General features: G+C 38.4%; 1 protein-coding gene across 10 annotated transcripts in view; it reads right to left on the minus strand.

Annotated features, from left to right (window-relative positions):
* celf5a (cugbp, Elav-like family member 5a) overlaps window positions 1–14,030 on the minus strand; it is a 239,498-nt gene that overhangs the window by 214,490 nt on the left and 10,978 nt on the right. For all 10 annotated transcript variants that reach the window (XM_008407185.2, XM_008407177.2, XM_017304382.1 and 7 more), the window contains exon 2: window positions 5,786–5,868. In XM_008407185.2, the coding sequence (XP_008405407.1) occupies window positions 5,786–5,868 (83 nt within the window). The remainder of the gene's footprint in view (window positions 1–5,785; window positions 5,869–14,030) is intronic.

A 14,030-nucleotide genomic window follows, 5' to 3' on the forward strand; every position in this document is an offset into this window, starting at 1 on the left:
ATATATAATGCACAGAGATTCCACTGCAACCCAATTTATGCAAGTTCTACTCAAAGATTGCAATATATTATAATCTCATTCAACATCATGCAGACGTTTTGTCTGCAATGACAAACGTTTGCCTCTCCATGCCAAATGTTTGGAGTGGGTCCAACAGCATGGCAGTCCAATTTATTTCCAATTTATTTTTAATCTTTGAAACAATTACATGGTGAGAAACTATGACAGTAGCAGTAGTTCAACCACTCAATCATCTGAGCGATCTGTTTTTACTGGACTAATATCGAGGATCTTCTTTGGATTTAAAACCAAACTGCATTTCTCAGGATGATTTTTTTGCCGACAAGTTAGACTGTTAAATGAGTGATGTTCCAGAGACAAGACAATAGAGTTGTGATGTTTAATACATGTAGTGAAAACAAACATTTTTCTCTAACATTGAACTTCTACCTACTAGACAAAAGTATAAATTGCCACCATTTTGACAGAAAAAAATGTGATTTTCTAGCCAAAACATTTTTTTGTGACATCAACTATAACACAACCTTCATGTGAAACAAGTTTTTCAAACATAATGGTAGACAGTATTGTATCTTTCATATGTTGTGATACCTTTTTAACTTTTCTACATTCTGACTCATTACAATTATCAAATGATTCTGCCTAAATTATATTTTGACTTAATATGATATCCAGACACAAAGTAGTGCAAAACTAGTGAAGTGGTAGTGATATATAACACACTTTGTTTCTGCTCCTTTTCATTTTCAATGAAAATGAAAAATCACACTTCACATTCCTTACACTGTTCCATTATGCTACTTTGTGTTGGTTTGTCACAAGATATTCCACAACATTTCTCAGTGATAATAAACCAACATAACTCAAGCACTTTAATAATTAATGTTGAATCAGTTAAATCAATGCCTCAAATTGCAGTTTGTGTTCTTCTGGAGAAAAAAAAAACAACACAATCGCCAATATTAATAAAGTAACCAGACAAAATATGTTTAGAGAATCAAAGAAAGAAGAGAAAATCTAATATTTTAGTGGTGCTTTTCTGAAGGAGAAATTTGTTTATTTTTTTTGTGTGTGTGTGTGTGTAATAATTCTCTCATTTAAAACTCATGCTTTTAATGAGTAATGATAAAAAAAAAATAAATAAATAAATAAATAAAAAACCCAGCTCTAGAGGTTTCCACCCCCCGCTCATCAAAAACGACAGAGGAAGTCATTTGTTTAACAATTCAGAAGACTAGGTTGTTACATTAAAGAGTGACCATGCATGTTTGACAGCTATTTGTGCCAATGGTAATGCTTGCTCTGACACAGTTTTGTTTGTCATAACAATAAACTCTTTACTCCAGGATTTTGGTGGCTTTTCATGAAGTAAATTTAGATACATTTAAACAGAGCTTGGATGAAATCCTCCTACAAGGCAGCAAAACCTAGTTTTGACAAAAATGCATAGATTTATACATTTAAAAGAAGATCTCTAAAGATTTTCCAGTTTCCATTAATTAAATCCCAGCCCCTGGCAAAGTGCACATCAAGCAGGATTCGCAAACAAACAAGTGGCGTAACTACTTACCATCAAATAGTGGAGTAACGAGGGTCAGGTCGCGACAGATTTAGGGAGCAGCAAAGCTCAAGAGGTAAGTACATGAGGAGCTCCGAGAAGCAGCAGCGTATTTGTTTTCTTTCCATTAAAGCTCGCCGTTATATTTCTTGCTTACAATAATAGTTTGTGTTGCTCCAATGGCATTGAAAATGGGCCTAGAGGATTCTTTGGGACACTGGCACGCAACAAAGTTGTGCGCAGCAAGTGTTGCGTCGATGTGTAGCTGGAACATCAAGCACACACTGTCCCTGTTTCTGCAGACCGTTGGTGTTTGTATGTGTGAGTAAAGCTGAAGGGAAGGGAACGGCAGAGCAACCTCAGCCTGACACTCGTCAATGTCTGGCTGTTACATTTCTATGACACGCTCTGTCTCAGGAAGAGCAGCGACAGTGGTGCAGAGGGAGTGGGAGGAAACTGGGAGGATGTAGCTTGGACAGGACCGAGAGGGAGAGAAGGAAGAGGCCGATGGGAGGACTAAAGAAAACTTTGTCTTAAAAGTTGTTCTTGGCAACTTTCCCAATCAAGGGAACACATATCCCATTGTGCACAACCAAGTACAGATCATTTTTGAATTCTTGTCCAGAGCTTTTGTTAGTCACACCTAGCAGGAGGTTATCTGAATCAGCCTATAAGTTTCATATTAGTATGAAGAAGACTCTTGGTAGTGTGTAGATTGCAATTTTGAAGCCTCAAGCTTGGAAATTTGGCCATTGCCTTCTTGTTTTTAAGCCAGATACGACTATATTTACTAGGTATAAATAGTGTCTTTGACAACTTATCTATTTAATTGAGGATTTAAAAAAAAAAGGATTAACAGAACACTAATGAGATTTACTGAATTTATTCAGCTTGAGGCATGAAAGTCTTTGGCTTACCCTCTCAAAACTGGATCTCCAAATTTATCATTTAATATGGCGATTTAGCCCAGGATCATAATTTTAAAATATGATATATTTTTAGGCCCGAGCAGCTAAGCGCTGCGAAGGCCTATTGTTTTCGTGCTGTAAATTATTATTCTTCTTATTCTTCCGTAAAATAAATTGGCTTTTTGGGGGCTTTATCATATTCAAAAACTCACCAAACTTGGCGGCCGCATAGAGCCTGGTGAAAATTTACGTATTTTAAAGTCATCGCAAAAATCGCATAAGAAACTGCTCAAGGGCGCCCCCTAGAAACTTTCAAAAGACCCTTTTCTATTCACTTACTTTATCGTAGAGACTTGAAAGTCGGTACAGTTGTAGAGCTCCCCAAGACACTCAGAATTTACAATTAATGTCATAGTGCAACTGTCCTAGGAAGTCGGAGACGTCATATTTGATCGAACTCCTCCTACAGCGTTTGAGATACAGACTTCAAATTCAGTCAGCACAGAGTTCAGACATTAAAGGTCTAGGAATTTTTGTATGTCAAAGCATATGGGCGTGGCTAAGTTCCAAACTTTGACTATTCGCCATAAAACATCAAAGTGAAATAACTTCCACATWCAAGGTCACAGCTGCTTCAGACTTCCTATGTCTCACTACTGACCAACCCTCATTACATTCTCATGGTCAGATGATGACGTAACCGTAGCTCCGCCCACTTTTGACTGGAAGTTACCTGTTTTTTCTACTGTATGTCTTATTTTTACTGAGAAATACATATGGAATTAATCTTCTAACACCTGACATTATATGACCTGATGAGGAACTGTGATGATGAACTCTGACTCATGGGGGCGTGGCCAACTGGCTGTCCTTCGCCATATGCATAAAATTGTCTATGAACTTAACACGCATCTTCCGATTGGAACCAAACTGGAAACGTTTGACCTGTGCTAAATGCTAAAGAGCCCAACGGGTTTGAATTGTGATTTTACTCTTCAGTGCGCCTAGATTATCCCATCATCAATATCTCCTCTCTAAATCTACCGATCTACACCAAATTTGTGGTGTGTCGCCAGGGAACCATGCCGAAGTRAACGGTGCGAACTGCCTGGCGGACGCGCGCCTCAACTGTGCGAAAGGGTACGCGGTGGCAGGCGGCCGGCGGTGCTGGGTCCCCCGCGGTGGCTATAGGCCGGAGCGGCGCTTGGCTGCTCGGGCCGCTTGAGGCTCCGCGGAGCTTTAATTTTTGTTGTTTTTTTTTTTTTTCAGGCAAAATGTCCTGTTTAAATTTAGCCTATTAAGGACTTTCAAAGTCAGGCTTAGTCGGAGTACAACTTTTTAACCCTGTTCTGGGTTATGGGTAAGGCATCAATAAATGTACATTCTTTAAATGGAAAGCCATACCCACATTCTGACTGAATGGTTCAAACGGATGTTAGAGGATTATTTTCACCGCAGGGGTCCTCCTAAAGTAATGTTTCTCATCTCTGGTCCTCCGGGCACAACGTCCTACAAACTTTAGAGGTCCTGGTCAAACACATCTGATTTAAGTTTAGGCTGTTTGAACCTTTTTTCATAAAATGTTAAGCTTATTTTTCATTTGACTCTTTGCTGTTGCAATGGGAACACCGAGTTACATACTAGTAAACAGACATTTTTAAATATCACATTTTCATTCCTTATTTTAAGTTTATGATGTAGACTTGGGATTATGCAGATGACATTTCACCCATATCGATTTGTTGTACTGTTTGGTCATTCGTATATGAGCGTGTATGTGTGTATGTGTGTCTCTGTTTGGCTGAGCAGAAAAATAGTAACCATGCAATTATTTTATATAAGGCAAGCACCAATCAGTCTGTTCCAGGCCAATACCAATTTCTGTTTGTTCTTTGAGGTCTGACTCATTAATTACTAAAATGAACAATTGTGATTTGTATTGAGGGAATCAAGTCCATCTGTTGGTTCATGTATGGACCAAAAGTGGTGGGAAATGTTTGTGATATGTCCTATTATTATAACTATTTATAACTAAATCAATCAAGTTTTAGAGTTGATCAGTGTAAATTCTCTTTATCAAAAAATATTATATTAAGGCAATCCTGTGAACAAGTATTCATTGTCATTTAAGAGAAGTGGACCCAAAAAAGTGAGCTTTCTGTCCTTCAGAAATATCCTGGTTCTTTTTGACCAGGGCGAAGGTTCGCTATCTTGAATTTGTTTTAATGGTGTTTACTTATGTTTGCAAATGGTTTCTTTTTGGCATAAATTGTGATTAATAAAGCAGATTCTTGTACTTTTCCTTTTTCCATCATTCCTGGGTGATGCTGAATGCATTTTTAGAATTGACAAGTCACAAAAAATGAGAAAGACAAGAGCATTATTATAATGTAGAGTATAAATAAGACCGATTAAATATAAATCACAAATGTAAGATGTACATCTGGAAATTTGATAAATTTACTGAATAGTAAACCTAAATCTAAAAAAATAAAGTGAAAATCTCATTTTTGTACAACACTGGTTCAGAAACTAAGTTCCCTTGAACGTAGCCCAGTTCTACCGGGCAAGGAACATTTTCATCATTTCCCTTTTTTTCCTATTATTTAAATGCAGCTTGGAGGGAAAAAAAAATACAGAAAATGCCCTCTAGCCTCATGCTTGGTTAATTTGCAAGATAAATGAAACAACTTGTTTTTCAAGGAAGCTAGTGGAAATAAAGGGCTCTAATCAGTAGCTGTAGTCTCCTTCCAACTCTAAAGTAGGACTTTTGGTTGCGTGTGCCAGGGTCTTTGTCTTTGGGTCTTAGGGCTTGTGGGGTTTATAGTTATCTATTGATGCAGCTTGGTACGACCCAATTGTCTTATTTCTGTCACAGTCTTTTAAACACTGATCCAACAGATGCACACGGGCGCGCCGAAATACACGAACAGCAAACAAAATGCAAAAATAAGATTAATGCCACTTCACAGGGTTTTATTGAACTCTAGACTCTGAACTACAGAGCTTTCTATTTCTATACCATTCTCTGCTTTTGGTTAAAAGGTATGAGGCAGAGAAGGTTCTGATCAATGCTCAAGAATATTCCCTTGAGGAGAGACACATGGAATAGTTGAAAACTGGCCTTCAAAAGGCTAGGCTATTGATTGAAAAGCTTTCCAAAGTGTTTTTCATCTCTGGTGTCTACAGAAGGATAATACCGGCTGGTGTGCAGCCGGGTGCAGATGGCACCGCTGACCACCATGGAGGGGAGAGAGGAGGAGTCAATAGAGGAGGGGGGAAAAAGACAAATACGTACCCCTGGCAGTGTTTTCTGTTCATGGAGGGCGTTTTGGGCCTTGATGGCAGACTCACGGGCGCAGTAGGTGAGGAATGCACAACCTGAAACAAATAAATAGAACATGGCACACAGATCAGACTAAAACAGGAGTTTAAATCACATAAATAGGCATAGTGATTACTAAATATACAAATTTGAATTTGAAAATGTAAACTGTAATGAAAATACATATTGCAAAACACAATGTTTCACAGTCAGTCAAAATATTTGCAACCTACAAATATTCTTGGAATAAAGAAAATTTAGCATTTGTACTCTCAAGGAAAGAAGGAACCAAAAAAAAGCAAATTGTCAGGTGAGTCCAGCCTCCCTTTTCCCTTTGCTATGTCCTGCCCAAACCTCCTTGCAAGCCATGCCACTGTTCTCCTCATCCTGAACAGCTCTGACAGCAGAGGAGGTAAGAGAAACAAGACAGTGGAAAAATATTCAGAGGGACAGAAATAGAAAAAGAAAGATGAAGGAGACGCAGGAGAAAGGATTGGGTGGGGGTATTGCTGACAAGAGTCGAAGGCAGGTCAGAGACAGGTAAAACTTTGAGGTGAATTTCCGAGCACAACATGTCAAGTGTGCTGCCATGTTTTCATGAGCACACAGACATGAGCACATATGAATGTAGAGTGATACGGGGCAAGTTTGACCACAGGTCTAGTGAGTAGATGTGATCAGTCAAAAAAAAAAAGGGAGAAAGAATAGAAATGCCTGCAGACTGAAAAAAAATTTTTTTTTAAGAAAGGAACATCAGAAGAAAATTGTTCCTCTGCTCACATTTGCAAATTAAGAAAATAAAACTCAAAATTTAAAAAAATATATTAAAAAAATAAATTAATTCTCAAGCTAAGACTAATTGAAGACCGACACCAAATTTTGACAAAAGAGGGAAATTTTTGTAAACCTGTTAAAGTTGTGATACTGTAATTATTTTAGCCTTCTGGTTGAGAAAATTACATAAGAAACATTGTATAAAACATTGATCTATGTCACAATGTGATGGACCCACACCTCGCATACTGCGTGTGTAACTTAGACTTATTTTATTGTCGTTGCACAAAGGCACGACAATGAAATGTCATTGTGTGTCCACCAGAGCACACAGGAAAACAAAGGAAAAAGAATAACGGCTGAAGAGCGTAAACATCAATACGTCAAGTTATGTTTGCTGTGACGTCACCATTTCATTTCTTTTTCCAGATGCAACAGCTGCCTGTCTATCTGGGAGATGAAATCACAATGCACTATAATTATTAGCTGACTTTATAAGAAGCTATGTCAGGCCGACCTTCTATTGGAGTCATTTCAAGCACTGAGTATGCCGAAGTGAGTCAAGTAATGACCATATCTGACATTTAAAAAGCACTTGCACAAAATTCAAAGCAGGGTTCATGCGGCATTCTGCATCTTTGCTGCCATGTTTCATCAAATCCAAAGAGTCTGTCGTTCTGGTTTAGGCTGAGATCACACTAATATATCTGATGTGTAGAAAAAATGACACTAGAGTTCATTTCAGCTGAATTTGCTTATCGTCATGTAATATGCAGTTGTGTGATTCGGGTAAAAAGAGCAAAATTATGAATTACTTAATACCCTTAAATCACTTTATATTTACTCAGATATATTTACAAATGGAGGAAATATGCGTTTCCAATGTAAGGAATCCCATATCCAATCTAAACCAGTGCAGAGACTAAATGTAATTATACCACACATCTGTACGCATTTAATACACTGAGAGGGAAAAGCAGAGCTGAGAAAAATAGCCACAGAGGCAAAGAAATGTGGGAGAAAGGAGACCGAGTACTGAGGCAATCATTTTTGCCCCGACTATCTGGATAAATAGATTTGCTTGTGTTCTATTAATGAGGTTCATATGGGTCAGCATGCATCATATTTCTGCCACTCTGAAGATGGTATATTAGCAGCCCTTGCATTCTGGATCTCATTTCATCAACCAAATGTATTCAGTGGGTGGTGATGTATTAAGTGTCTTTACACGGACAATATTCCAGTCCATTTTTCTTGCCTCATACAAGACCGCTTTTATTCATCCATGAACCATATTTTCTGTGCCTTAACAGAGTGCGGCTGTGTCTCCAGTGCAGCGCCGACAGGAATGCCTCAAAAAGTTTTGTGCTTTTGTATGTGCGCTCCAAATTTTAATATTATGTGTTAAATATGAGGTTGTGTATTTTATGAAGTGTCAGCACGCTGCTGGCTGTGAAAGGCAGGCGGTAATGGAGTTTTTTTTAAGGGTCGGGACCTCTGAGGTCGCCAACTGTGACCCTGATGTCATCATCCCAGACCTCCTGTGTCCCAGCAGCCCTAACCTAATGATTTTCAATTGCCATCACCAAGTAAATCACTCAATTAACCACTGAGCTCTTCAAAGGATTGTCACTCTTCTGCATCAGTGTGCTAAAAAAAAAAGAAAAAAAAAAAGCTACAACGATGCAGAAAGCTGCAGTTTTGGGCTTGTTTGTTTCTTTAATCAGCGAGGGTAAAATGGAATGGCTCTATCAGGGCCCTTGGTTTTCTTCTTTCTCGTTTGGTCTCTCTGGGCTTGTTGTTGTTGTTGACAAATGGTGCCCCTATCTCTGAATACGAAACAAGTATTTTGCATTACAATCAGAAAGACGATTTATTTGTTAATGTGTAATGCGTAGGGCTTTGCGAATAAATTAATAACAACCACAACACTGTGAAACAAAAGAGAAACATGAACTCCATTTAAATGTGATTCTGTGCTCTTTAATGTATGGCTTAATAAGAATTTGCAGGCCACAGGCAAAAAGGCTTTAACAACTCCATAATTGGAATCCAAACACGTACAAATTGCCAGAGCTGCATTGCATACCAAATGCAGAGAGAGTGCGTGTGGGAGGGGGGTGGAAGGGTGGGCATGATGAAATTGTTTGAAACACAACAAAAAAGCCACTGTAATCAAAGCCTGCTGACACAGCACCGGGGGAAGCCTTCCTACTGTGAGGAGATGATCCTCTGCATCATCTGACAGAAACCTAACACAGCTTTATCTCACACATTGATTTCAGCTCCGAGGAGAAGAAACTCTTTGCAATCCTTACCTCCTCTCTGCTCTCTCCACGCTTGCCTCTCATCACCTACTGCAGCTTCAGGTTTGGTACAAAAGAAATCTTCCGAATCTCACCATCTCCGCTCTACTTAATTGGCATGTAATTAAAAGAGTGTTGGCTGGGAGACTGAGCGAAGCGCTCTCCCTTCACACGCGTCCTTCCGATTGTGGCGTCTGAGCTGCACCCTTCGCCACTTTGTTCCCCTCAGAAAGCCAATTGTCACTGCGGTTTTGGATTATGACATTATATTTCAACACAGAGGGTTTAAAGTAGTAAAGGATGGCATCCCAGATCTATTTCCTACATACACATTGTTGTATTGTGACTTCCTATTTTTCATATTTACGGTACATGTTTTAAATTGTTCTGCTCGTTGCACATTTCTTTGAATCTGAGTGTTTTTAATAACACTACGGTGTCTTTTTTCTATAATTTATAAGGTTGCCTTTAGTATACAGGTTCTTATTTCTTATATTTTGTTATGTTTTCCCTTGTGAGAATCTGCATGCTTCCATTTTGCCTCTCACTTTCCAGCTAGTACATCTATTCTGTTCTATTCTATTTTGTATTTGTAAACAAACATTTTTTTTTTTTACCCAGAAATGTAAACAGTGACAACTAATGTGTTGTTGGAGTATACTATGTTATTGCATTATGGGGATAAAAAGTCTTAAAGTTATATTTAATTGTATTATATTCTCAAGATATTGTATCTGACCTTATTTCCATCCCCGTTTTGGCCAGTTAATATAAAATATATAACAAATTAGGACTCCTGACAAAACCAAAAAAAAGCTCATTAGTAGTCTACTGGTAGTAGATACTGCATTACACATTAGTTACATGACCACTTATTAAAAGTAGCATAAAATACATCACAAAATGTCTCATAGGTAGGCATACATTTTCACTAAATCTTCATGAAATGCTCCATGTTAGGCGACACCAAGCTATACCCGGAAAAACCAGGTACATCATAACCAAAACTGACCAGCACCATTGTTTTCATCTCGCTTTTTCTAAGTATTGGACATACATGAAAATAGCGACCATTGCCCTGAACATGATTTCACGTAGAATACCTAAATGAAAATAACTACAATAGTAAAATTCCAGTAGAATAAGTGTATTAAAACAAATTACTAAGAATACTGACTGGATACAAAAAAACGTCAACAGATGTAGATGTTTTGAAGATGAACTTGTTTTGACAGAAGACGGTAAAAATTTCCAGCCTGAAATGAACTCCAATACTTGACTCTGGTTGCTTCCTCTGCACATTTTAACATGCTTTTGAACACTTTAAAGAATATTAATAACCATGATTAATTTACACAAAATAACAGCGATATTAAAATTTCATTTTAACATTACTTATCACAGGGTTTGAACTGATACGCCCCAGAGTTAGCTCTTTGTGGCCATTGCAGCAATGCCCAAAATGGGAGGGTATTATGTGACTTGACTTTTTTATTTTTTAGCTTTATATCAACAAAAACATGCCTGGCAGGTAAAACTAATCAATAATTATTCAAATCAACTGATATGAAAAGCTCATATTGTGATATGGTTTACAGTCATATCGCTCAACGCTAGATTGTACATTTCATACAACATATAGTGGATGTAAAAATTTACATTTTAATATAATTCATACAGTCAGTTGTGATTGTTGTCCTGTATCTATAAGCAGGTACAAACTTTTATCAACTAAAAGTGACTCATCACCACATGGTGACTAAATTAATTGTATTCTGCTTAATAGTCAAATCTGAATGTCAATTTCAATGGATGTACCGTCCTATTTTAGCTTCACCTTTTGGTATCTTCATCTCATCCATATTCTGTGTCTTTTTGCCCAGAGGAGCCAAGCTGCCCCAGTGTGAAAAAACGAAGTGTTAACTTGCTCTTGCCGCGGCATTTTCTTGGCCAGAAAGTGTGGATTTAGCACAAATAGAGCCAGTCCTGGCACTGATCTCGTCTGTTAGCTCTCACATCATTTGCACTTTTAGGAAAAGGCTCTCACTTTTGGTAAATCGTTCGCTTACATCGTTAATGGTCATGTGGGACTCTAGAGGACCTTAAGTGGGAACGGAAGATGAAACACACATCGTGAGCAGTGAGACGATGTGCTGATGACCTGAGTCACTACCAGACCTGAACACAGTTAGCTTAGTGATGCAGGCTGATCATGAGGTGGGTCATCTGTTTGGTTCCAGCAGATTCAATCGGTCCTTATGATCACAATATATACTGGACCTGACAATACATTACTTTTTCAGAGTGATAAAAGACAAATAAGTTTCATTAAGCGGAGCTTGGCAGGAACTTACGACACTGCTCTCAGTCATTCTTCCAAAAACAATATTTTCTCTGTCCTGGCCAAATGGGCTTGTAATGATGGTATAATAAAATCTGTAGCCTGGCAGAGCTTGCAAACCCTAATTAAAATAGACTCTCAACCTAAAGGAAGCCAGAAACTATCCTCTACAAACATCTGTTGATCGTGAATTCAAACCCAATCTTCAATCACCCCTTCATCAGTCAGCCCGTCCCGTTATCTGCTGCATCCAGCTTCAAAACATCCTTCATTTCTCTTCCCCTTACGGGACCCACTCCGATTATCCCATCACCTTGAGCAGTAAGCTGGGGGACTATGAATCCTGTAGAGGAACCAGGAAGCATCAATGTATATCATGAGGGTAAGAAATAGTCCCCTCACCCTCCGTGGTATTCTCTCTGACCCCTGAGCAGAGGATCTCATCCATTGATTTGTTGCTACTTGCTCTCACAGAGTATACTATCCTACTAGAATCAGTCAAACAGATCCATAAGGAGCACATCCCAAAGGAGTGACTGTGTTAGTATGAGTGTATTTACAAGATCTACCATATATGTATATTTCTGTATGAATTGTTTGATGTCAAATAAATGCAGCAAACCTACTGTACATATTTCAGGGGTAAGAACAGATATAAAGAAGCCAACATATTCATCCACGTAGAGAAGTTTTCACAACTTCTCTGAATTTAGTTCATGGTTCTGAGACTGTATAGTTCTGTCCAGGCACAATTTGCACTTCATATATAATCAACCATTAAAACATTCCCTTCAAAAATTGATATGTCAAATTGTTTCTGATAAGAAAATAGTCTTACCAAGCAGCTGATGCAGGCGACACCAGATCTCACTGCACATTTCCCCATCCTCAAGTCAACTAAACCGTCTTTTAATACGTGGCTTGATCGCAGGAGTCTTCCACCCATCTGCAGCTTTACACTATTAAAGCGATTGCCCGTTCGCATTAACATCCAGCGAACTGCATCCCGGACAAGCAGGCTAATTGACACTGTTAATGGATGGAGTTTCTTGTGGCTGTAAATAATGTGTAGGTTCACACTTACTGCCTCCCGCTGTGTTACTTCTGGGAGGTCAACAAGAGTTTACCTGCCAAGTGCCGTCTCTCCAAGCCGTTGTTCCTCCCTCTCTCCCTCCCTCCAAGGCTGGCCCCAGCCAAGGGATTTACAGAAATCAATAAAAGTTTCTCTAAGCCGTTGCCTGATTCAAAGTCAGAAAACTACATCTCCCCGTCTTTATGAACTGCAACGACCACTCACAAAAACAAACAAAAATACAAGTAGGAAATAGTAGGAATCTTTTTTTGCTCGGTTATGACTGTTTACTATATGCCATCCATTGTATTACATAACACAGCGCAAGAATATGTCAAACTGTTGTACCATCCTTGTGTAATGTCTCTGATTTGCATATTAGACATAATATGCCAAATAATTCCTTTCCTCTTGCTAGAGGTGAAAGACAGTGCAGCCTTTGAGACAGATCAATAGATCTTAGACAAGCTACAATCATAGATGACTGGCAGCTGCAAAATGACTGCAGACTAAGAGAAGGATCAGGTTCTAAGCCCCTTTGATTTTACAAATTGAAAGTTACCTTAAAAGACACAGCTTCAAAGGCCCAGAAGGTGCATGGATGGACTGGTTGCAAGAGGAGTACAGAGGGAAGGCATATGTCTTTTCTCCTCATCTATCTGTAGTATGTCTAACCTACTTATGTGTTTATAATAGCTATCATGAGAATGGACTGGTGGAACAAAAAGAGCTTTGTCTCAGTAGTTTAAATTGATGTAAGACACCTTTATTTGTTCATCTGTTCTGAATTTTCTTTTTCTTTATTGCGTATATTCTCAAACTGTTGCACAAGTACAACTGGTGGTATATGTAGGGACAAATGAAATCCATTTAATCTTTTCATCACTTTCATAGTTTTTATTTGTCTGAATTCCACTTTCCATTCCACTTATATTTATTAACCCAAAAGGTGCGTAATTATGGAGTGAATAAAAACAATTTAGCAAATCAATAGCCAGAGATCTACATTTACTGTATCATAGATCTCTGCTGTGGCTCAGCAGAGCATTGAATGAAGAGGAATCTCCTTCCTCCCATGTCTTAACTAGTGGCAATGTCAGGCCTTCTTTTTTAAAGAACTAACTATTTAGTTAGTATTACCAAACCACAGTAAGGCAGGTTAGGTATAAACGACCCCTGCAGGGAAGGGAGAGGAAAAAGCAAAATCTACTCATATCTAGTTATTGCTACACCAGCCATCATATACAGAATGCATTGCCCTGTCAGTCACAACCCAAGGGGGTTGTGTGCTTATATTAAAATCTTCAGATTAAAGCCTAAAGCTGTCTCCTTTAATAAACCACCGTCCTTTAAAATCCGTCTTCTTTTTCCCAAGCAATATGTAAAACAACATGCTGTACTCCTGCATAGTGATATGTTTACCAAAAATGTATACTGTCCAACGTTCCTGACTTTTTATTTATTTATCTCATGTCACCGCTGGAGCTGAAGAAGACTAATGATTACCTCTAATGGTGTGACTAACAAGCAGGCACAAGGGCGTTAATTGCATCGACTTAAATTTCCTACAAACCACATTTAGCCCAGAGGATACCAGAAATACTGTTCTCCTAATGAAGATGTGATGATTGATAGATAGATAGATAGATAGATAGATAGATAGATAGATAGATAGATAGATAGATAGATAGATAGATAGATAGATAGATAGATAGATAGATAGAT

Source organism: Poecilia reticulata, linkage group LG4, assembly GCF_000633615.1.
Source record: "Poecilia reticulata strain Guanapo linkage group LG4, Guppy_female_1.0+MT, whole genome shotgun sequence".
Lineage (NCBI taxonomy): Eukaryota > Metazoa > Chordata > Actinopteri > Cyprinodontiformes > Poeciliidae > Poecilia > Poecilia reticulata.